The sequence below is a fragment of the Ambystoma mexicanum genome, chromosome 10, assembly GCF_040938575.1.
Source record: "Ambystoma mexicanum isolate Mex_15411 chromosome 10, UKY_AmexF1_1, whole genome shotgun sequence".
Lineage (NCBI taxonomy): Eukaryota > Metazoa > Chordata > Amphibia > Caudata > Ambystomatidae > Ambystoma > Ambystoma mexicanum.
The window spans coordinates 1507925803-1507948355 of record NC_090932.1 but is presented as its reverse complement, the minus strand read 5'-3'; the positions used below and the strand labels follow the sequence as shown (position 1 = coordinate 1507948355).

The 22553-nt window shown below is 48.8% G+C and overlaps 1 protein-coding gene across 4 annotated transcripts in view; it reads left to right on the top strand.

Moving 5' to 3' along the window:
• The window catches only part of SBNO1 (strawberry notch homolog 1), a 2127865-nt gene that overhangs the window by 793697 nt on the left and 1311615 nt on the right, over positions 1-22553 (top strand). For all 4 annotated transcript variants that reach the window (XM_069619669.1, XM_069619670.1, XM_069619667.1 and 1 more), the window contains one exon: positions 11508-11605. In XM_069619669.1, the coding sequence (XP_069475770.1) occupies positions 11508-11605 (98 nt within the window). The remainder of the gene's footprint in view (positions 1-11507; positions 11606-22553) is intronic.

Genomic DNA, 22553 nt, shown 5'->3' with positions numbered 1-22553 from the left:
AGCATGCTATTGGCTCTGCCATTAAGAATGCCATGCTGCAATAAGAAAGCAGTTCCACACTGGCTGCAGCACCGTAGGCCAGGGTAGATTTGTAATAACACTTGTTTTCGTTTTTTTATCATAGATGCCAGTGCAAATTGTCATGCCACAGTAAGAAACTATGTTTCCCTTTGATAGTTTAAGCTATGGCTCCTCCATAATGGGCGAGGGTACTGGCGAGTAGGGACGCGTTTGCCTGTTATGGTCGAGCTGCCCCTGCAGTCATACCCATTCATCACACAAGCAGCCACACACCCGTACAGCCCTCACATTCACTGATTTAAAAAAAAACAAAAGAAAACACTCATTCGGGGGGATTGGGTCCTCCGACGTATTCCATATCTATGACATGTAATCACCACAGCTGTGCTGCTTCGGAAACTTTTCGGCGTCTGCGTCCTGCGTCGATGACGTCGATGCGCCGTCGTCGAGGACCTCCTCCGACGTCATCCGATGTGATAAGTAGGACGCACGACGCCCATAGCCTCAGTTCCGTTTTTTCCGCGAACGTGTTGCTTCGTGTTTCTCGGTTTAAACGCCTCGACTCTTTGGAGTTCTGTTCTTCTCGGTTCTTCGAACCTGTTCGTTTGTGAAAATCCTTCTGAAGATGTCTACTTCGTCTTCGACACCGCGTCCGGGTTTCAAGAAGTGCGGGGAGTGTCCAAGATGTCGGTAACGGACTCGCACGACGCCTGCCTCTGGTGTCTCGGGGAGGCCCACGACACGGATGACTGTATCGACTGCCAGTCGCTCACGTCCAAAGCCTTACGCGAACGTAAGAAGTTGTCGGTAGGTCGGGTGTCCAAGCCCCGGAAGTCGAAGTCTGCGGGGCTTTCGACGGATGATTCGAGGGGTGACTCTCCGTGTCATCGTCGGAAGTCTCGTGGGTCTCCTTCTAGGAGTCGGTCTCGCCACTCCTCAGCCTCTTCGAGGCATTCTCGGAAGCGCCGACACCGGTCGTCTTCCAGGTCCTCTTCGGAGGGCTCTGCCCGGCACGTCGCTTACCCCTCCAGCCGTGCGACGCCGGAGAAATGGGCTTCCTTCGGGAAGAAGATGCTGGCGATTCTTGAGTCGCAGGGTACTCAGCCGTCCGCGCCCCCGAGTGGGGTCGGTCGTGTGAGGTCGAGAGACACCGCTCGCGAGAGTGGACGGTACGAGTCACGGGAGAGGTCCCGTTCGGACAAGGGGACTCGTTCTCGACGTACCCGTTCCAGGTCCCGGTCCTCGACGCGTTCGAGACCGTGTGCACCTGTGAGGTCTTCGAAGAAGGCATCGACGTCTGTGGCGTCGAGGGCGTCGACAGGCTTTCTCGAGGCTCTGGCTCCGAGGAAGTCGTCGATGCCGTCGACGCTCAGGTCGTCGAGGGACACGCTCGGGGCTCCGGCCTCGAGGGCTGTGTCGACGCCGCCGATTCTGGAGGCGCTGCATCTGACGTCGACGCCGATCCTCTCGGCACCGATGCCGGTTCTCTCGACGCTGGCGCCGGTTCTCTCGACGCCATCGCCGCCTTTCGTGTCGGAGGTACCCCAGGGCACGGGTGGACCCCCTAGGAAGGCTCTGGTTAAGAGCAAGCACTCTCGAGTGCCTTCTTTTCGCCACCTGGACTATATTTCAGAGGCGGATGAGGATTCTGATGGCCTGGTTCCTAGTCAGGTTCCGGATGAAATTGTCTCGGGCCATAGTCAGTTTGACGAGTTGAGACAGTCACTGCATGATGCCAGTGGACTGGACACCTCCGGAGGTGGAGTTTTGTAGGCCTGAGCCTGGCTCTCATGCTGATTCCTCGTACCGGCGCCTTATGGCTAGGGTTTCTGAGTACTTGGGATGGTCTGCTCCCCCAGGGGAATTTGTGCAGGATGATCTGACAGACATCCTTGATGTTGGTCCCCCAACTGACCCGGTTCTGCCGTTCCATATGGCTTTACAGAGAAGGGTGGCGGCGGCTTGGACTGCTCCAGAGAGTCTCCCGGTGGTGGGCAGATCCTTGTCGCGAAAATACCGTCCAGCCAGTGGCGACCCCTGCTACTTGACCAGGCACCCCACTCCGGAGAGTTTGGTGGTGCAGGCGGCCACGGCCCCGGCGAAGCAGGCGTCGTACCCTACCATCCCTCCTGATGGGGACGACAAACATTTTGATGGCTGGGCGAAGAAAGTGTTTTCTTCTGGTGGTATGGCGCTTCAGGCGGCCAACTCCATTTGTGCCTTGTCGCGTTTCACGCACACTCTGTGGAACTGTGTTGCGTTAGCGGCTGAACATATTCCCGAAGGGGACGAACGGGATGGTTTCCTTGCTATGGTCCAGGATGGTAAGGATGCCATGTGTGAGTCCGTTCAGTCGGGTTTGGACTTATCTGAATGCGTCAGTAGGTCCATGGCGGCGAGCACCGTGATACGCAGGTTTGCGTGGTTGCGGAAGTCGGGGTTTGCTCCTGATGTGCAGTCCCGGCTCCTCAACATGCCCTTTGACGGTGAACACCTTTTTGGCAGCAAGGCTGACGAGAGCCTTGAGAGGTTGCAGACCTCAAAAGCTGCAGCGAAGTCGTTGGGCGTTGCAGTTCGCCAACCTCCGCCTTTTCGTCCTAGGGGACAGCAGTGGAGGGGTAGTTCCTTTCGCTATTACTCATCCTTCAGTAAAGCGAGAGGAGCTGGCAGTCAAAGAGGCCAACGCAGGGGTACCAGAGGTGGACGACAGGGTACCCGTGGTGCCAAGGCCGCTCGGGCAGTTGCCTCTTTGCCCTCAGGTAACGCCGCTCCCACTCAGTCGTGAGGCCATGTCCCATGGTTCGCCGGTTGGGGGAAGGCTGGCGCAGCATCTTGTAGAGTGGCAAGCCATTACTTCAGATGTGTGGGTTCTGGAGATCATAACCCACGGCTACTGTCTTCCTTTTCGGCACAGGCCTCGCGACAATCCACCGGGGAACCTCTCTTTGCAGAGTCCGGATCCGCTCCTTGCGCAGGAAATTCAAGCCCTGCTGGAGAAAGGCGCCATAGACTGGTGCCTGTAGCGGAGAGGAACAAGGGATGGTATTCCCCTTATTTTTTGGTTTCGAAGAAAGACGGGGGATTGAGACCCATCATGGACTTGCGCGGTTTGAACAAACTCCTCAGGAAGGACAAGTTCAAGATGGTTACTCTCTCTCAAGTCCTCCAGGCCCTTCAGCTTCAGGACTGGTTGGTGTCACTCGACCTCAAGGATGCTTACTTCCATGTGCCGATCCATCCCAAGCACAAGAAGTACCTGAGGTTCGCGGTTGGCGACTCGCACTTTCAGTTTCGGGTCCTGCCGTTCGGATTGACCTCCGCCCCGAGGGTTTTCACCAAGCTCATGGTGGTGGTGGCAGCGCATCTCAGGCAAGGGGGGAGTCACGTCTACCCCTACCTGGACGATTGGTTGATCAGGGGGAGCTCTCCCGAGCAAGTCCTGGATCATCTGTCGGTCACCTGTCGCTCCCTTCACCGGCTGGGCTTCTCCCTCAATTTAAAGAAGTCCCATTTGACGCCAACACAGCGGCTCCAGTACATCGGAGCAGTGCTCGACACTTCCCTGGGGCTGTTTTTCCTCCCCAGGTGAGGGCTCTTCACATTCAGCAGATGGTGCACAAGTTTCAGCATGCCCAGACGCTCCCAGCGTTCGAGTTCTTGAGGTTGCTAGGCCTCATGGCATCCTGCATTCTTCTGGTGCCAGAGGCTCGCCTGCGGATGAGATCTTTGCAGTGGGCACTCAAGACGCAATGGTCGCAGTCCTCCGGCAGGGTGTCGGACTCGATTCAGGTGCCGTCCTCGGTCGCCCGGGACCTTCTGTGGTGGGCCGTCGAAGGCAACTTGATGAGGGGGGCTCCATTTTGGCTTCCCTGGCCGGAGGTGACGATCGTGACGGATGCATCCCTCACGGGATGGGGAGCTCATGCCAACGGGCTGACAGTCAGCGGTCGTTGGTCTCCGTCGGAGTCCAGACTCCATATCAATCTGTTGGAGCTGAGGGCCGTCAGGCTAGCCCTGAAGGCTTTTCTGCCGTCTGTGCGAGGGAAGAATGTCCTGATCCTGACGGACAACACGGTGGCCATGCACTACCTCAACAAAAAGGGGGGGGCAGGGTCACTTCCTCTGTGCAGGGAGGCGATGCAGCTCGAGTTCTGGGCCATCCAGCAGGAAGTTTCGATCTCGGCAGTTCATCTGGCCGGAGCCGAAAACGTGACGGCGGACGCTCTGAGCAGGCAGAGCGCGATCTCTCACGAGTGGGAGTTGGCTCAGGAGATTCTCCTGGAGATCTTCGACCTTTGGGGGACCCCTCAAGTGGATCTCTTCGCTTCCAGTGTCAACCGGAAGTGCGAAAGGTTTTGCTTGAGGGAATTTCCTCCAAATGGAGCCTTAGGAGACGCGTTCGTGGTGGAGTGGTCCTTCCCGCTGCTGTACGCGTTTCCTCCAGTCCCCGTCATCCCGCAAGTGCTGCGGAGGTTACGGAAGTTCGGTTCCCGGATTATCCTCATTGCCCCGGCGTGGGCTCGGAGGACATGGTACCCGGACCTTCTCGACTTATCCATCTGCCCTCCACGTCGTCTTCCCTACCGAGACGATCTGCTCTCACGGGAGGGGGGTCAGGTTCTCCATCCAGAGGTAAGTTCCCTCAACCTTCACGCTTGGCTCCTGAAAGGTTGAGGTATAAGGATTGGGACCTCCCTGAGGACGTGATGGAGGTGTTGCTTTCGGCCCGAAGGCCAGCAACAAAGTCTCTGTACCGTTGCCGTTGGCTTAAGTTCTGCGACTGGTGCAGAGTTCAGAATGTGGATCCTTTTGCATGTGACATCCCCATGGTTCTGTCCTTTTTACTTTCTTTGGCCCACAGGGGCTTGCAAGTGGGTACCGTTAAGGGTTACCTGGCGGCGCTGTCCATCTTTAAGCGCTCGTCTGAAGAGTGTTCTTACTTTAAAATCTCTTTGATTTCACAGTTCCTGAAAGGGCTCACTAATGTGTTCCCTCCGTCACCTTTCCTGGTGCCCGGTTGGGATTTAAACCTTGTTCTTAAGTTTCTTATGGGTGCTCCGTTTGAGCCTTTACATTCTTGCCCTTTGAGGCTGTTAACTCTGAAAACTGTGTTTTTAGTTGCGGTTACTTCCGCTCGCAGAGTGAGTTACAGGCACTTTCAGTTAAGCCTCCCTTCACTGTATTTCACAAGGACAGGGTTGTCCTTAGAGTTCGTCCTTCTTTTCTTCCGAAGGTAGTGACGGAATTTCATTTGGCCCAGAAGGTTGTTCTTCCGGCATTCTATCCTCCTCCGCATCCTGGTAAGGAAGAGGAGAGGCTCCATAGGCTTGATCCTAGGAGAGCTTTAAGCTTTTATGTTTCACGCATGTCCCGGGTCAGAGTGGATGATCAACTCTTTATTGGTTACGCTGGAAAGCGTTTGGGGCAAGCTGTGACGAAACAGACTTTGTCTCGCTGGATTATTTTGGCCATCTCGGAGTGCTACCGCTTGGCGGGTAAGGACCCACCGGCTGGCTTGCGGGCCCATTCTACCAGGGGTATGGCTGCGTCTACTGCCCTGCAGAGGGGTGTTCCTATTCGCAACATCTGTGATGCAGCCACCTGGGCTTCAGTACATACATTTGTACGTCCCTATTCCCTCGATTCCATCCGAGCACAGGATCTGGCCTTTGGCAAGGCGGTCCTTTGCTCTGCTATTTGATTGGCTAGTCTAAAATTTGATTCTAAATTCTTTCCCTCCTCCTTGCTTTGGTACTGCTTTGGGAGTCTGTCATAGATATGGAATACGTCGGAGGACCCAATCCCCTCGAAGAACAAGTTACTTTCTTACCTGGTAACGTTCTTTCGATGGGATGGTCCGACGACGTATTCCATATCGCTCCCGCCCTGCCTTCCCCGCTGCAGAATTTCTTTTGCGATTGCAGCTTACGTTCCGCAAGGCTTTGTGTCTGACTGGCAGTTGACTTATGTCACACGTTCTGGGGGAAAAAACTACAACTGAGGCTATGGGCGTTGTGCGTCCTACTTATCACATCGGATGACGTCGGACGTCGGAGGAGGTCCTCGACGACGGCGCATCGACGTCATCGACGCAGGACGCAGACGCCGAAAAGTTTCCGAAGCAGCACAGCTGTGGTGATTACATGTCATAGATATGGAATACGTCGTCGGACCATCCCATCGAAAGAACGTTACCAGGTAAGAAAGTAACTTGTTCTTCTTTTCCCATTCATACACTCATGCAATCAGCAGCATTCATTCACTTTCATATTCACCTGCATTCCTTACCTACATGTCAGTCTTCTGTTTGTCAGTGCTTACTTGTGAGGTGGACTAGAAGCAATGAAGATTATAATAACTAATTCATGCGTTCACTCAGACACTCACGCAAGGTGCAGCATTCATTCACTTGCACATTCAGAAATCCTGTGCTATAGTTTATATTCAGAAGCCTTACACCTTTGCTTACACTCCTACACAATCACACACATACTTGCACGCATACTGTGAAGGCATCATGAAGTAAGAAACATATTCACCTTTCTATGAAAACCTTTATTTTCTTTATATGTCAGGATGAAGGAAGGCCTAACTTGCCCTATGCTAAGGTGGGGTTTCCCTACCTAAAGAAAACTAAGGATAATCATTGTCAGGGAGTTCAAATGAATAGTCTGTCTGTGCCCAAAACCTATGCTTGCCCTCACACCTAAATCTATACAATGTGTAGGGATGTCAGCAACAATAGTCAATAGTGTTCAAAAGTAAAGTTCAGAGCTTCTTGCACGATCTGAATGTCACAAGGCCTAGTATGATAGTTGTTTTTTGTCCTCCCTCTGTTTTCCCCCTTGTTTTCTTGCGCCTTGAAACACTTGTGTATAGGCGCGTTACAAATGCCACATCATATGGCATCATATCATTAGGTGATTCGTGGCACTATGCTAATCTTCATGCAGTTTAGTTTGTACCAGAAGTTCAAAATCATTTGTTTCCATCTTTCGAGATGAAATCCCATTCAGATTACTATTTTTCAGGATCACATTCTCGAAGTAAATATCCTTTTCCATCTCTATTCTGGAAGGCCATTGTCTGTATGCTGCACTGTTGGCTGATTTAAAGATTTGCGTTACACTCCCCGCCTCTGCCACTTCAGTTCAATTTGTCTTTAGATGGGGCACCACCTTACCCATTGGTGTTTTACTGAGCTGCAATAGAGACTGAAGAGTCACTCATTTTCAGCATCCAGATTTCCATTTCAGACTATATTTTCAAATGTGTCCTCATGCCAATTGCTAGTGTCTGGAGTGTCGGATTAAACGGAATGGGAGAAAGTGGACATCCCTGTCTCATTCCTTTTCTGATTTCTTTTGGAGATATCACTGCAGTGCATCCATCATAGAAGCTTTCAGTAGCCCATGGAGTCATCAAAGTTAGTTTGGCGGTGGAACTTTTTCAGATATTACCAAGCTTTTTTTGGGCATCTAAGCAGCCCTGCTCTATTTTTGCCCAGGGAATCTGAATAAGCACATAACCGATATTGCTGAAGCCATTCCCCCTTTTATGAAACCTCTCTTGTATGTTTAAAACACTTCTTCATGACAAAATTTAGTCCTAATGCTTAGGTCTTGAAGACATTATAACTCTTATCACAGAGATCAAGGACACATTACAACACTACAGCAGACCTCTGCCTTGTTTGGGGAGTAGTATAACTTTGGATGCATTTGTCTAGTAATTTAAAACATTTATTTTGTATTTGTTGTGTTTATGCTATAGATGGTTGCTAGAGCATTTGTGGGAGTCTAGCTAGCCCCTAAGGCACAGGAAGGATCCTGAATACTGGTCTTTGATGGACTTTTACACTCGAGATGTGATTTACGCATATTTACGATCTTCAGACAGAAATGCAATAGTCAGTTTCTTTAAATATTGCTTAGTGTGTACTTAAGCTTGGGCTTGACCTAAATAGTTATGTAGAGTTTTTTTTTAGTTCTTTAAATATGCCATTAATGGCACCATATGGAACCCCATTAGTTTTGCTCTTTTAAACCTGTTCTGACTTTTTGAAGTGAAGTAAAGGCTTCATCTTCACCTACCTTTTGCTTATTGTTGCACAGAAACCTTTCAGTCCTTCTGACTATCAGTACTGGAAAACTGTTTCCCTTTTGAGTACTTGTACTTTTTAACATTGCACACAGCCTCTTGCAGCGCAATGGGGATACTTTTGTATCACCCTAGCTTTTTACTCCTGGGATTTTTGCTTACTTTTATAAGTGCCTACAGACTAGCTGGTGGCAGCAGATAAATCTTTACCATGTTTGCCTATTTTTAAAGTACACATCCGTTTACCATGTATGGCTACTAAGAGTTGCTGTTACCCAAAAATGGCGGTGTGACGAAATGTTTTGCTTGTTCTTTGGCCGTATTATTTGACTGTCTTCCTGCCTTGCCAGGTCAGGAAATCCCATATAAGGTAATGCACTTTCCCAGGAAAGATGTTGCTTTTGGAGGCTAGGTCTCTCTTTCGCTGTCTGTCTCTCTGGGTCTGTCTCTATATCCATCCCTCTGTCTCGCCGTCTCTGTTTCTCTCTCTCTCTCTCTCTTGGTCTCTCTGCCTATCTGTCTGTCTCTGTCGTCAGAAGGTTTAGGTGTTGGGCAAATGTGAAACCAGTAGTTGTCCATGGTTGGACAACTACTGGCTGTTTGAATGGTTCAGATATTTTAACATTCGTGGGATTGGACTTGCTACTATCTTGGAATTTGGATAAGAGGACCTCTTGAGCCATTTCTTCAGATCATTGTTGAAGCCAAGAATCCCTCGGACAGCTTGCTGAAGATCCGAAGACAATACCTGAAGTGGCCCAGGACCCCTTCCAGTAGCCAGCCCGGTGAAGCCCTGGTCCTCTGTCTGATCCCCGAAGACCCTGCGCGGTGCTTCAGCGTTTGTACTAGTGGGATCAACTAGTTTCAGTGCTTTTCTGAGGACCCTGTCCTTTTGAGCCTTCAGAAGTGTCCCTAGATCGCCTGGTGGACTGACCAGCTCTCTCATGGGCTACCTTGCCAGAAGCATCGCCATTCAGTGTCGAGTCTGGAACTTAGGTGGTCGCCACAAGTTGCCTTCTCCCTGAATTTCAGCGTCCCAGGGATCCAGTCATGGAGCAGCTTCTGTGACTGGAAGGTCGTCTGTGTGGAGACCATCCCTGGAACTCATTTTTCTACAAACTGGTGTGTGTCCTGACTATGTCCGCATCAGTGTTTCTTGAATTTCTTCAATAGAGGTTGAATCTTGCAATTACACTCAACCGGAAGAATCCTCAAACCTGCAACTCCTTGGCAACACTCACCGGAACCAACGGCGGAATATCGAGCCCCCAGACGATCTACAAATTCATCTGGGAAATTTGGAGTTAGTGGGTTAAGTAAACGTAGTATATCTGTCCGCCCTGTCCTCCATAGGAATATCTCCCTTTGTCTCCTAAATTCCATTCCACTCACCTTTTGATTGTCGAACCTGGGTAGAGTAACCTGAAATATAATAACACATTTACTTACCTTTAGTAAAATTGTTGACAAACTTTTTGAACTATCACCAACACAAGTAAATAGCAACTTCCCAGCAGAGGCACCATTCCGGTACCCTTTGGCACAAGGCCCATTCTTCCTATGGTTTGGACTGCTTAAGTTAGGTTATTGACTTGTGAACTGGTTCCATCATTTTATTGCATTTTACTTTACTTATCTGCGTTGTTGACTAAGTTATTTGATGTGTTAATGACCGTATGGTGAATGTATATATTTGTATCAGAGTATTGTAAGGTAATACTACCTGTTTATTTTTTTCCAGTATGTTCAGAAGGCCTATAATAACGAACTATGTTTTTTACTTGCTGTCTACATTGAATTATTGTGTTCCATACTGTGTTGACTCTTAGAGGACCCATGACCACACTCATTCGCTCCTGAGAATAATCCTTCACTGCTCATCCACATACCTTGATTGGGTTTTGGCAAACCCCTATGAGTTCCCTGTTCACTATAACTTGGGTGGTTTCCTAAAATCTGTCTACCAGGCCAGATTCTAAAAATCTTATCTTTACACGGTAATCTGATATATTCAACTACTTGAATATTTTATGATTGTGAAACTTTCACATACGATCTGTGGGAATTAGTATGTCGGGCCATCCCCAAACTAACGAGAGAAGTCCAGACAAGGGAAATGTGGACAAAGATCCTGCGCCAATGGCACTACACCCCAGAAAGACTACGCACAATGTACAAAACTACTCGGAACAAGTGTTTGAGAGAATGTGTGGCAGAGGGCAACTGGAGACCCATCTGGTGGGACTGCCCGGAACTCCACCAATTCTGGAAAGATGTGAAAACCCAAATGCAACCAATGTTCAATGGAACGGGAAACCTAGGAGAGGAGGTCTGGATGTGCGGCCTGTGGAACCCCCGAGATGAAACATGGACAATGACCCAGAAGAGGAACTTCTTGGGGCTATTAACGGTGGCCTGGCTAATGGTAACAGAAAACACCTCCCACAATATTCGAATGGCTACAACGGGCCTGGTCCCACATTGCGCTGGAACGCATCACGTATAACATTCAAGGAGACCGTCAGAAATTTAAAACAGATTGGGGAACGGCCCTGGAATACCTCCAGAGCGACTATATGTAACAATGGTTCTTGCATAAAATTAGTATCTTGTACATGTTCACATAGCCTCTAACGTGACACCAACGAGTGTACGGACATGAGATCAGCAACCCTCCGGTGGGATGGGTTGGGGATGGTAATGGGAGGGGGGAAAAGGTTTGGGACCGAATGTCCCTGTATTGTGGTTTAAAGAAATGCAATAAAAACATGTATTAAAAAAAAAACAAACCTAAAATATATGATTTTCTAATTGGTGCCAACAGCCAAAAGAGAGACGGATAAAACAAATAATACATCAGACAAATAAAAGCTCTTAAAACTATATAAAATAATCAGACTTCTCCTTCTGTGAAGGTAACTAATTACATTCGGGGATAGCAAGGAAGTAAAAAGGAATATCAATAGTTTACCTACTTGCAGCCCCAGGAACCATGAAACCATGGAGCTCTATGCTCGGAGACTACTGATCCTGCTTATTAGAGAGCGATTTTAACAGGTGGGCAGCTTTTCACATGTAATGCTACTAACCAAGTATTCTTCCTCTTTCCCCCTACCCGCAATAACCTTGCAATCACTTGGATCAACTAGAAGCACCGTAAAGAGAGTGATGTATAATTGTGTGATTACTCTTCTATATTTTACTAAGGGCTACACGTTATTTTTATTGCACGTGCAAGGTCATTAGACTATTGTGTAGGTTTATTCTCTTAGTGTAGTTTCACTCCACGCCACGTTAATGGATGTGAACCTTGTGTTAGCAGATTTGTAGATCGCTTTTTCCTGCATGAGTGTTGCTGAAATGTAGTCTTTGTTTCTCGCATTCAGTGTGTGGTTATCGGCCTTCAATCTACAGGAGAAGCAAGAACATTGGAAGCTTTGGAGGAGGGAGGCGGAGAATTAAATGATTTCGTTTCTACCGCAAAGTAAGTTCTCTAATTATTGAGCTTGGGCTTTAATCATTGTGCCTATGTGGCATGTGACTTTTTATATAATTAGAATGTGATTACTTGATCTTGGCCTCCTCCTTCTGGATTCCTGGGGTGTCTGTCATCTTTGTATAGCGGATGGAGCAATTCTTATGAAACGTGGAAAATGTGATTGAACCCATGCACATGCTTCTCTGCTCCGTATGTATGCACCAGCTTCCATATCTCTTTATTTTATCATGGCGAGCTTCCAGGCTTTTCAATCTGAGGTATTTTTATTAGGGGTCCATTCTGACCCAGCAGATTATTTGCAGGTAATTTATTTTTTTTTAAATTCCTACCCTCACTGAACATTCGTCAAAAAATTCTGTGAATGTCCTGGGCAAATTCTCCAGTGCTTTTGGCACAACCATCCCTGACCCAGAGGAGCCCTTGTTTGAGTGAATGCCCTGAACTGTGGCTCTGGCATGAACCCCCACTGATCTTTTATCTTGTCCTGAAACTCTCACCCTTCATTAGCGAGTTTTAGGCTATTAAACTGGCCCAGTTAAATGTGTGCACCCCCGATGATAGAGATCGTGGTAAGTCATGCAATGCACTTGTCTGACATTTGTAATTAATGATTCCATTGCACCTTGGCATAAAGAGACCCCTTCCAGGGGCTCTTGGAATATTAGGTCTTAAGGAACAGGTACAGCTAAAAATCAGTCTTGTATGAAAACAGATGTGCTCACATTTGGTGTTGGCTGCTTTGCTCCAGGAAGCCTGAGACCAAGACAGTCAAGTCCAGATGTTGGAAGTATTTGTGATGTCCAGGTTTCAGTGCTGTAGCTACATCCTGTTTTCTCTTCGGAAACAGTTTTTTTAATGTGTTGAACTCCCATGATAGTTGCCAAATGTTTGAAAGGATGGGTGTTTGCGATTTGAAGTGGAGCGGAAAGACTACTTCCAATATTCCGTTAAATTAGGTGAAACTGCACCTGGATTTTTTTCTTTACAAAAATGTGATTTTATTGTACATTGTTTATTTTGGCAAAAACCATAAAAACGCACAGTAAAACAAAACTTAAAATCACACAAGTACATAGTATAAAATATCTAAAATCGCTAACCTCCATGTTATAGCAAGTTCACCAACTCCCCAGTCCTAAGCAAATAGCATCTGCCATGTTGTATTTCCAGTTGTCATAAGTGTCTTGTATAGCAGTATCGATGTCCCTTGCTATCCATGACCCTTATTTCCATAAGCGTATATGCACACACATTTATATTTGTTTAGTCCAGTGTGGGGGAGATGTATGTATAAATGTGTCCTAATGTTTGTTTATAGATTGTACTCAATGCACAGAGTTAAATTTGCATAGGTATGTTACTCCTACGTCCCATCCCCTATCCTCGCTACAGTATGGGCATTCCTCGCTAGGGACGGGAGAAAGAACCTTTTAATTTAGATGCGCGCTGGGGCGCGGCCCAGGGTGCATGCATGCACTCCTCTGACTCCGCCCATTGGTGCCACTCCCCAGTCCTCTTTTCTGCGTCAATGGGAACCGATCGCTTTCACCAGCGCTCCGGGTAGGCCAGTATTCTTGTCTTCTTTTTTCAGGTACTGCTTTGTCCTCTGGCGACATGCACGGTCTGCCCCTGTGCATGTCGACGACTGGCTTCAGCAGGTGTCCAGCCTGCGGGGGTCCCTTCCCAATGTCCGCTCCTCAGGCTCTGCCTCTGCTGCCCTGGCCCAGCCCACGGATGGGGTGGCTGTACCGCGTGAGACGCCTTGACTCTGTGCGCGCTCAAGAACTGACTAGCCAGGTGGTGGGAGATCTCTGTAAGATTGCCTCCAGAGGACCTCAAAGTGTTTGTGAAGCAGAAGACCAGGCCCAGGGTAGGTGCCCTGTTCTCCTCCGCACCCTGCAAGGGTCACTCCTTTCCAACGAAGTGCCCAAGGGGGAGGGACCTAACCGGTGCTAAGACATGCAACAACACAGAGGCTGCGACAGCTACCGGCCACCAGGCCGAGGGGTCGCAAGATCTTACCGGTGTGACAGCTTAGGGGCCGTAAGGGTCTATTACCATGTCCCAACCCAAGGTGCTACACCCCAATACCGGACCCTTGTTTGGGGGGGGCACCTGCACGCAGCACTACCAGCACCACTGCCGAGCACTGCACCTACCTCCCCCGGACCTACAGGACACAACAGTGGACACAGACGAGGAGGAGGACCCGGCCACTCCATCGTCAGCCAAAGCTTTTCACAAATGGCTTGCAGGCCTGGCTGAGTACCTAGGAATCCTGCAGCCCCTCGTGGAACAACCGGAGGCAGGGGTACTGGCTGAAATTCTCGCGCTACGCCCTACTGCTAGAACTGGAATCCCACTTAAGAAAGACTTGGTAATGCTTGCCAAAAAAGGTGGCTCAAGCCACACTCTACACAGCCTACCAATAGGGGTTTCAACACTTAATACAGTCGAACGGAAGGGGACCCCCTCTTATTGTCGGCGCACACCCAACCAATTTCCTCAGTGATGGCGGCAGCATCACTGTACTCCAAGCCACAATCCTCTTCGGCCTCGGCACTCCTGGGCAAGGAGGAAAGATATTGGTGGCGTTCAGCAAGAAAATGTATTCCAACGCAACTCTCCACCGGCGCCAGGCCAACGCAGATGCCATGTTGGCAGCTATCAACCAGAAGCTATTGCGGGACATTGCCGATTATCTCCCTGAGCTCCCTACCCACAGCCTGGACTTAATTTGTCCCCAGGGTCTTTACAAGGCTAATGAATGCAGTGGCAGCCCTACTCGGGTTGCAAGGCCATCGTATTTACCCATATCTAGACGACTGGCTAGTCAGAGCAAGATCTCCGGAGGTGGTCCAACATGCAGCATCCGCCTTCATGGATACACTATACGACCTGGGATTTTCTTTGTTTTTCTTTTTTTTTTAAACCTTTATTTATACATTTAGGACTTTACAGAAGCAATAGAACATAATACAATATCTCAAATGTACAAGGAGATACTTATTCAGAGGGAGCATGCTAAAAACATAAGTATTTAGGAAGAAGGGACATTTTAAACACGTTAACTTTCCCCCAGAAATTGTCCAATCCACAGCAAAGCAAAGGCTGTCTACCTCCGCAACTTTCCAACGGATATTGTATGCAAGCAAGTACTCCACATCCCTGTTTAAATGAATACCCAAATATTTAAGACCCGAACCAGCCCACATCTCCCGATCCACCTCGAACAACCCCCTATGACACGACGCTGAAATCGGATAAATCAAAGTCTTTGCTACATTAACTTTATAATTGGAGAATTGGCGCAATTCATGCAGAGCTGCTAGAAGCTCTGAATATGAACGCTCCGGGTTCGAGATTAGGACTAAGAGGTCATCTGCATACAAAAAGTACTTTGGACACATATTCCCCAAACAGAATACCCATTATATTAAGATGATTCCTAAGCACAATGGCAAGCGGTTCAATAAATAAGTCAAACAATAGAGGCGATAAAGGGCAACCTTGCCTAGTTCCATTTAAAATATGAAAGCACCATGACTGACTGCCATTAACAATTACGGCAGCTTTCGCATCCCCTTATAAGGCTCCAAAAAGTCTAAGAAAAAGTGGCCCACAATTTATCTTAAGCAAAACCTGACGCAGAAAAACCCAACTCACTCGGTCAACTGCTTTCTCAGCATCTATACCTCCTGCTGCATATGCATCCTCAGAATTTCTCCTTAGATTACATCAAGCAACTCTTGCAAATTATCACTACTATTCCTACCACTCACAAAACCATTTTGATTTTTGTGAACTAACTTTGGGTCTTGTAGAACTCTATTGGAAATCCATCCAGGCCAGGGCATTTACCTCTGGTCAGTGTTTCAATAGAGCTCTCAATCGCCTCTACCATTATTGCTGCATCTAGGCCTAACCTCTCCTGCTCATGTAGGCTCAGCATTTCTAATCCACTAAGAAAAGTATTAATTTCAGCCTCATAAATTCTCATTACTTCTGTATAAAGAGGCGTAATATTGTCTGAATTCTTTGCAAATTTCTGCATTCTTCCTCTTCACCATCCTCTTTTTAGCCACAATAAAGAGCACTTGTCTATTGTTTTCTTTCTGTTGTATATGACTCGCTAATAATACCCCTGACCGTTCACCTCTTTCCTAAAAAGGCTGCCTCGAGTAAAACAATTGCGTTTCTGCCTTCTGATGAAGCTCGCAGTCTGTCTCGCTTCGCGTGGGCCAAGGCCAACATATTGTCCGCACTCGGACAGTCACAGTATCGCACTTCACACGCCTTATACACATCCTCCAGACCAACCATAACCTTCTCTCGCTGACCTTTTCGATACGACACAAAACCTATGATTTTACCCCACAATGTTGCCTTAATCGCATCCCAAACCATCGATAAACTGTTCACTGAGTGCAAGTTATCCTCCAGAAACAGTGATATTTCTGTTTCTATGTATTTGACAAATTCAGTGTCCAAAAGTAACTGTATTTCTGATGTTTGTTAATCTGCTTAGAATCACATGCTGTGCATAGGTCCGACATCCAGTGATCACTGCGGAGTATTGCATTTTGTTTTTCGTAGTCGAAAAGGGGACCTCGACAAGGCGTGTCTGTAACACTATCCCTATAGTGACGTGCGTTGTACCCACAATCCCTCACGCGTCGAGGTCCCTCAGATTGTTGTTTTCCGCCCATCTACTGGTCGCCTTTATGCGGAGCTCCTCGAGAGACATTGCCAAATAGTTTCTTCGACCTTTGGTCGTTTGTTATTAATATCAATAACGTAGATCCCTCCCTCGACGCAGAGCCGTTTCTCCGCCGAGCAAGATCTTCGACGGAAGGACGAGCGGAGGAGATCCTTCGGCGCTGCCGAACACGTGGCCTGGCCTCGCCGGCCATACACAGAAGGGAGAGTGGGGCTTTGTGGTCTTTCTTTTCTTTAAGAATGCCTTTCTCTTTCCCCTCCCTCTCTTTCGAGATCGTAGTCACACTTATTACCCTCAGCTATGGAGAGGACGCCATTAAGGTTTTGCCCGCTTTGCAAGGGTAAATATACCTGGAAGGATAAGCACAAACGGTGCAACCGTTGCTTACCCCCTCGATCACCAGGAGGATGGCTGTGCGGCCTGTAAATTACTAAAGCCCAAAACTCTAAAGGACCGCAGGGTCAAAAGTTGGGCGGCCTACGCCATGTCTAGGCCTGACTCCTCGCCCGCTGCCGCCGCTGCCAAGTGTGACGAGGACAGTGACTACACAGCCCCCGTAACAGAGGCTGTAGACCTCTCAAAGGAGCGTTCACGCTCCTCGTCCGTCCCTGGCCCCGACAAGCCCGGCTCACGCCCAGCTTATGGGGATGAACACCCCGGCGACAAGGACGCACACAGAAAAATACCAAAGCACATACCCCCAGGCACACATTTGTCGAAGACAGCCATAGCGCCAACGGGGACGCCGGGCCCACCGACGTCTTCCGCCGACCATAAGAGTCAGCCCTCCCCACCACCGCGACAGGCGACTGGGCACTCTAAAAAGTAAGGGCGCTAACACCAAAATTTCCGGCGACGCGCATCGCAAGAGCGCTCACGTTGCCAACAAGGACTCGACGACCAAGAACTCGACGGGCAAGGACTCGACGAGCAAAGGCTCGACGTTTCATAGCGCGACGGCGACCGATCCCTCGGAAGAGAGTATGATCGCCGAAAGACTCGCGCACATAGCATCTAAGGACGGCCAAAGACGTACGGCGAGTGCAACGCCGAAAACTGCGCACAAGGCCAAAGATACGCTGAAGGCGCCGGAAAACAGATCAGGCCTGTTCCCGACGCCGACAGAAGGCCCTAGCCAGCAAGAAGGATACTCAGAAGGCGAAGGCTCTCTTTCTTCGACGTTATGGGACAGAACCAGACAACTACAGGAGGAAGAAACCCCCTTTTCTTTCCAAGACCGTCCCGGCCGACCTTAGTGGACCTTTGAAAGGTTCGAGACCTGTATGGACAAACTAGATGGGTGCCCTGTCTTCTGGGATGGGCATGAACCTAAGAGACCAAGGGAGGCATCCCTGGAGAGTCCAAGGGCTAAATACCAGAAGTTTTATAACCCCATACAGGAGGACATAAACTCTTACAATCCTACTGAGGAAGACACCTTCTTCCAAGAGGAAGATGAGTTCACCTATGTTGAGGACCAACAAGAAGAGGAAGGTTTTCACGAGGAAACTAACCTATGTGAGGAAGGATTCCAGGAAGACGCAGGCGAGGGCGACCCAAATCCCTGGCAGTCACCGGCTAGGTCGACTGACACAGGCAGTAGCAGTATAGTCATCAGGTCTACTGAAACTACACCAGTCAGGAACCCTTCGCTTGTCGATGATCAACCCACCTTCAATGCACTGCTGAAGAAGGCAGCAGCACATTTCGAGATCGAAACTGGGGAGGTCACCCCCGACACCGATTTTGTGGAGAGGATTATCAAAGAAAACCCCCCCACTAGCCAGGTGATACCCATCCTCGCCTCAGTTAAGAGACGTATTACACCTTCTCTTTCCACTCCGGCATTGGTGAGAGGGGTCAATCCAAGGATTGAGAAACTGTTCTCTCCCTCTCAATCAGACCCATTATATATTAAGGGTCACTCAATCCCGGACTCCCTGGTTGTGACCAACACCAGGAAAAGGGCAGGAGTCCCACGATCTACTAGCGAGACATTCCTCAGACAAAGAGGGGAAGAAGCTGTATGCCCTAGCCAAGAGAATCACCACCTCTGCAGCATTCTCTACCAGAATCGCCAATAATAATACCCTATAGGCAAGCTACGCAGATGCTCAAAGGGCTAAGCTCTGACAGGACATCGAAGAAGCTCCCGAACCCCTAAGGACTCGTTTACTGGCTACAGTTAACGAGGGCTCTCTGGTCAATCAAAGCATCGTCAAGAATACCCTCGATTCAACCGAGATGGCTGGCCGCACTTTGGTACAAGGAATTTTACTGATGCGTCACGTCTGGCTTCGCAATTCGGATTTAAGGCGGAAACACAAGCGTCCCTTATTAATAAACCCATAGAGGAGTCCATCCTCTTTGGGAGAGCAGTGGATGACGCGCTGGAGAACGCAAAGAAAGAATTTGATACAATAAAGACCTTAGACCAAATTTCAAAACCCCTAACAGGCGGGGATTTGGTAATAAGCGCTTTTTTCGTGGACAACGCCAGCAACAAAACCAACAACAGTACTCTGCCAGCAACTACCAGAGTAATAGCGGCCAGTACAATCAGAGGGGTCAACGTTGTGGCAAGGGAAGTGGACGGGGTTCCACCCCCAGAGGCTCCCAAGCCAACAACACCACCAAGTGACGCAAAGATTCGCGTCCCCTCCCATGCAATGCCGGTCGGGGGCCGGTTAACATCCTTTCTTCCAGCATGGGAGGGAATAACATCAGACCGCTGGGTACTTTCCACCGTAGCCCGCGGCTACTGTATAGAGTTCAACAGTTCCCCAACATACAGACCCCTGAGGGGACGCCGCATGACACCAGAACACCTCGCCATCCTTCTCCAAGAAGTGGACCAACTGCTGGAAAAAGGAGCCATAGAGGTCGTGCCTCTATCTCAGGTAATGGAAGGTATTTATTCAGTGTACTTCCTTGTACCCAAAAAGGATCTAACCATGCGCCCTGTATTAGATCTGCGCCCAGCGAACAAGTTTGTCAAACCCCAGAAGTTTCGTATGGTGACCTTACAGGAAGTGATCCCACTGCTATCACAGGGAGATTACATGACAACACTGGACATGAAAGATGCATACTTTCATATTTTAATGTTGCCAGTGCACAGAAAATACCTCAGGTTCATGATGGAGGGCAAACACTACCAGTTCAGAGTGCTACCCTTCGGCATAGCATCTGCACCAAGGGTATTCACGAAAGTACTGGCAGCGGCCCACCTGCGAAGGTTATCCATCCCAGTATACCCTTACCTCGACGACTGGCTCATAACAGGGGATTCTTACAAGACATGCTTCTCAAACACCCAAAAGACTGTACACAAAGTCAAACAATTCCTAGGGGCTCTAATTCGAACAAAGGACGGCCTCGTCTTCCCCTCCAACGAGAGGGTTCCAAAACATGCTGTTTCAGATCCCCCAATATGTGGCAGGTCGAGAGGTGACGGTGCGCAAAGTGATGCGATTGCTAGGAATGATGGCGTCGTGTATTTATTTGGTACCTCACGCGTGCCTGCGCCCAATGCAAGAGTGGCTCAACAGCCAGTGGTGTCAGGCCAGCGGACAATGGGACGATCTAGTGGTGGTCTTGCAAGCCTTGGTTCTCTCGCTACGGTGGTCGACAAAGGGAAACCTGATAATAGGGAAACCCTTTGCCACACCCGGGGTGGAAGCCACTCTAACCACGGACGCATCCCTCACAGGATGGGGGGCTCACCTATCCCATCAGACTGCTCACGGAGTGTGGACTCCGAACGTAGCATCCAAGCACATAAACCTACTGGAGCTACTGGCGGTGTTCAAAGCACTAAAAGCCTTCCAGGAACACCTACAAGGGAAAACAGTGATGGTCCTTACAGACAGCACCACAGCCATGTACTACATCAACAAGCAGGGGGGCACCCACTCTCCAGGACTGTCCAAGCTGTCCCAGAATATATGGAAGTGGGCTCTCAAACACAACATGTTCCTACTGTCACAACACGTACCAGGGGAACTCAATCTGCTAGCAGACAAACTCAGCAGAGACTTCCCCCTGCCCGAAGAGTACGAATGGCAATTGCACGAAGACATCGTCTTAGACGTCTTCACGCAATGGGGATTCCCGGAAATAGACCTGTTCGCAACTCTGGAGAACTCACAATGCCAAAGTTACGCCTCCAGGTACCCCCAGAACCAGTCCAAGGGGAACGGTCTGTCGATTCAATGGTCAGGGAAATTTGTTTACGCCTTTCCCCCGACTCCCCTCCTCAACAAAGTGGTGCACAAGATGCACCAAGAGCAGGATACCATGATACTAGTGGCCCCAATGTGGGCCCGGCAGCCATGGTTCGCTCACTTGATGATGTCCCTATCTCCCCCAGTGAAACTTCCCTGCCCGTACAACATGCTGTCACAGGACAAGGGCAGGACACTGCATCCATGCCCTCAGACCATGAACTTAGCAGCCTGGCTCCTGAGATCATAGAATTTGGACATCTACAACTCCGGCAGAGATGTATGGACATCCTCAGGGAAGCCAGAAAACCTAATACTCGCCACTGCTATTCTAGCAAGTGTAAAAGATTTGTCATCTGGTGCAGAGGTAAGAGCATCAACCCGGTTGACTGCTCTCCCACAAACATTGTTCTGTACTTGAACCATTTAGTGGATTCAGGTCTAGTGTTCAATTCCATCAAAGTCCACCTGGCGGCACTTTCTGCATACACCACTTCCCAACTTAGTGTTGTGGTGGAAGATACCAGTTATCAAGGCCTTCATGGAGGGGGTAAAGAGAATACACCCTCCAATAGCTAACCCAGCTCCCGGATGGGACTTCAATGTGGTACTTTCTAGACTCATGGGCCCTCCTTTTGAACCCATGCACAAGGCAACTCTTAAAGACCTCACTCTTAAGACTGCTTTCCTAATAGCTATCACCTCCATTAGGAGAGTAAGTGAATTACAGGCTCTTTCTGTTCTAGACCCCTTCGTAACAGTTCACAAGGATAAGGTGGTTCTACGCACACACCCAAGGTTTGCACCAAAATTCATCTCGAAATTCCATGTAAACCAGTCAATAGAACTACCAACGTTCTTTCAAAACCCTTCCAGCTTGGGAGAAAAAAGTCTGCATACACTAGATGGACGCAGAGCTGTCATGTTCTACATGGAAAGAACCAGACCACTGAGAAAGACTAATCAGTTCTTTGTCTCGGTGGCAGCAGGAAGAGAAGGAGATGCAGTCTCAAAGTCCACCATATCTAGATGGATTGTTCAATGCATCACTCTCTGTTACACTCTTGCTGAGAGAGAACTACCCTTCAAGCCAAGAGCACGTTCCACTCGAGGCACTGGGGCTTCCATAGCGTTCATTGCAAATGTTCCCCTTGAGTCCATCTGCAAAGCGGCTACCTGGAGTTCTGTGCACACCTTTACAAAACACTACTGTCTAGATACACACTCTAGATCTGACTCCCAGGTGGGACAGGCAGTATTAAGACATCTTTTCTCTACTGTTCCTTCTCATAACCCACCGCCAACTCCGGGTACTGCTCGCTAGTCTACGCACAGCATGTGATTCTAAGCAGATTAACAAATATCAGAAGACAATGCATTACTTACCGTAAAAGCATTTCTGATGGTTGTATCTGCTTAGATTCACATGCGCCCACCCTTCCTCCCCGCTCGGATGGAAGGAACATAGACACTTTTCTCATCTCTCTCTCTTATCTGTACTCACTCAGTATTGAAGGCTCCCTCAGGGCAGAAAAAATACAAACGGAGGGATCTCGACGCGTGAGGGATTGTGGGTACAACGCACGTCACTATAGGGATAGTGTTACAGACACGCCTTGTCGATGTCCCCTTTTCGACTACGAAAAACAAAATGCAATACTCCGCAGTGACCACTGGATGTCGGACCTATGCACAGCATGTGAATCTAAGCAGATACAACCATCAGAAATGGTTTTACGGTAAGTAATGCATTGTCATTCAAACGCCACTGCCTCTTGGACGGTGAACCGCAAACTGTTTCGTCCAATGCCAACATAATTGGAACATGATCCAAAAAAAATAAATAAATAAAAAAGAAATGATCACATCTCCAATTGAAGCAGTCCAAATGTCTCCACAAATACTCCTACTAACAATGAAAAAATCAATACGGGAAGATGTACCATGTGCCATCGAATGGAAAGTATATCATCTGCTGCCTACATTA